This window comes from Arachis hypogaea, chromosome 12, assembly GCF_003086295.3.
Source record: "Arachis hypogaea cultivar Tifrunner chromosome 12, arahy.Tifrunner.gnm2.J5K5, whole genome shotgun sequence".
NCBI lineage: Eukaryota > Viridiplantae > Streptophyta > Magnoliopsida > Fabales > Fabaceae > Arachis > Arachis hypogaea.
In genome coordinates this window covers 119,902,683-119,904,525 of record NC_092047.1, presented here as the reverse complement: position 1 = coordinate 119,904,525, position 1,843 = coordinate 119,902,683, and the positions used below count along the sequence as shown (strand labels likewise).

Genomic DNA, 1,843 nt, shown 5'->3' with positions numbered 1-1,843 from the left:
GAAGCTTACGAATGTTATATAAGGTATGCCAAGTGTGTGGGGTTTGGAGTTCGAAAGGGGGATGCAGCTGCTGATAGTACTGGCAATTATGTTCGACGTAAATTCTTGTGCAACAGAGCAGGTGTCAGAGAGAAGAAATGCTATGCAACTACTAGTAAAATAAGAAAGTAGAAGCCTGAGACCAGAACAAATTGTAATGCAATGTTGTCAATTTATCTTGACAAGAGTTGTTCAATGTGGAAAGTCAGAAAGATGGTAGAGGATCATAACCATCCTTTGATACCTCTTAAATTAGTTCACCAAATTCCAAATCATCGTACAATGACAGATGCAGACAAGGCACAAGTGGATAGTATGCATAGACATGGCCTCCCACCTTCGAAGATCATGGGTCTTATTGCTGGACAAGCCGGTGGTTATGAATTTGCTGGTTTTACAAAAAAAGATTTGGATAACTATATTGAAAGAAATCTACGTTCAAAGATCATTGAAGGAGATGTAAATGCAACTCTTAATTATTTGCATGGAAAAGCAGAGGATGCACCTATGATGATTGTGAGACATAGTTTAACAGATGACGATAAATTGGAGCATTTATTCTGGGCGGATGATTTAAGTCGATTTGACTATCAATATTTTGGTGATGTTCTAGCATTTGATTCTACCTACAGAAAAAATAAGTATAATAGGCCGCTAGTTATCTTTTCAGGCACAAACCATCATCGCCAAACTTGTATTTTTGGCTTCGGTTTGCTAGCAGATGAACAAACAAAATCATACAAGTGGTTACTAGATAACTTTTCAGAGGCGATGATGAATAAGCATCCGAGTCTTGTCATAACAGATGGTGATAATGCCATGAAGAGTGCAATTGAAGAAATTTTTCCAAATGCTACCCATAGATTGTGTGCTTGGTATCTGTATAAAAATGCAGTATCTCATATCAAGGACCTAGAATTTCGTGAGAAATTTAAGAAATGCTTGTATGGCAAATTTGAATGTGATGAATTTGAAGAGTATTGGCATGACATGGTTGAAAGGTTTAATCTTGTGGGAAACGACTGGGTAGAAAAACAATATAGAAGGAAAGAACAGTGGGCCTGGATTTAGAACTACATCCAGATGTGAAGGCATACATTCTTTCATTAAAAGCTTTGTTGACTCGAGGGATAGTATACTTGCATTGGTGCAAAACCTAGAACGCGCTTTAAGGGACTACATAAATAATGAGATTGTTGCTGAATTCAAAACAATAAATGGAGAACATGTGCCCACAACAGGTTTACATTCTCTTGAGCGTCATGCTGCATCAGTGTATACTAGGGAGATATTTTGGGAAATATTAGAAGAGATTAAAAGTGTGGCAGCTTTGGATATTGTGTCGTCTGGTAGTCGTTCAACAACTACAGAGTACAAGATCATCAAGTATGGAAGACCTGATCATGAGTACATTGTTTTATATGATCAAGATACTCAAAAAATGGTGTGTCAATGTCAAAGATGGGATAGTTATGGTATTCCATGTTCTCATATGTTTTGTGTGATGAAACGGTAGCAGATCAAGGAATTGCCAGAAACTCTTATATTAAAAAGATGGACTAAAGACGTTAAAAAAATTGACGATGATAAAGATAACATAAACGGAAAAGAGGATGAAGAAAGGAGCATTCTGATGCGGATAGGTGCATTATCAGTTGCTAGTTCTCGTATGATATACTTAGGAGGCAGAAAATTGTCTCATTTTCGCTACACAATGAATGAAATTTGTAGAGTGACGAAAGACTTGGAAGCAAAATTGGAGCAGACTATTTCACCGGAAAAAGGCAAGAAATTTGGTGATCCT

The 1,843-nt window shown here is 37.1% G+C and overlaps 1 protein-coding gene across 1 annotated transcript; it reads left to right on the top strand.

The window, feature by feature from the left end:
- The first annotated feature begins 321 nt into the window (after window positions 1-321).
- LOC140176913 (protein FAR1-RELATED SEQUENCE 5-like) lies at window positions 322-1,555 on the top strand. The gene is made up of 2 exons (XM_072208479.1): window positions 322-1,040; window positions 1,153-1,555. Exons 1-2 carry the CDS (start codon window positions 322-324, stop codon window positions 1,553-1,555), a joined length of 1,122 nt encoding a protein of 373 aa, XP_072064580.1.
- Window positions 1,556-1,843: the final 288 nt, after the last annotated feature.

Excerpts from the sequence above, each read along its gene's own strand:
- LOC140176913 (XM_072208479.1), top strand. The coding sequence starts at position 322 with ATGACAGATGCAGACAAGGCACAAGTGGATAGTATGCATAGACATGGC. Across the intron at positions 1,041-1,152 it reads TGGCATGACATGGTTGAAAG|CTTTGTTGACTCGAGGGATA; the intron begins GTTTAATCTTGT and ends TTTCATTAAAAG.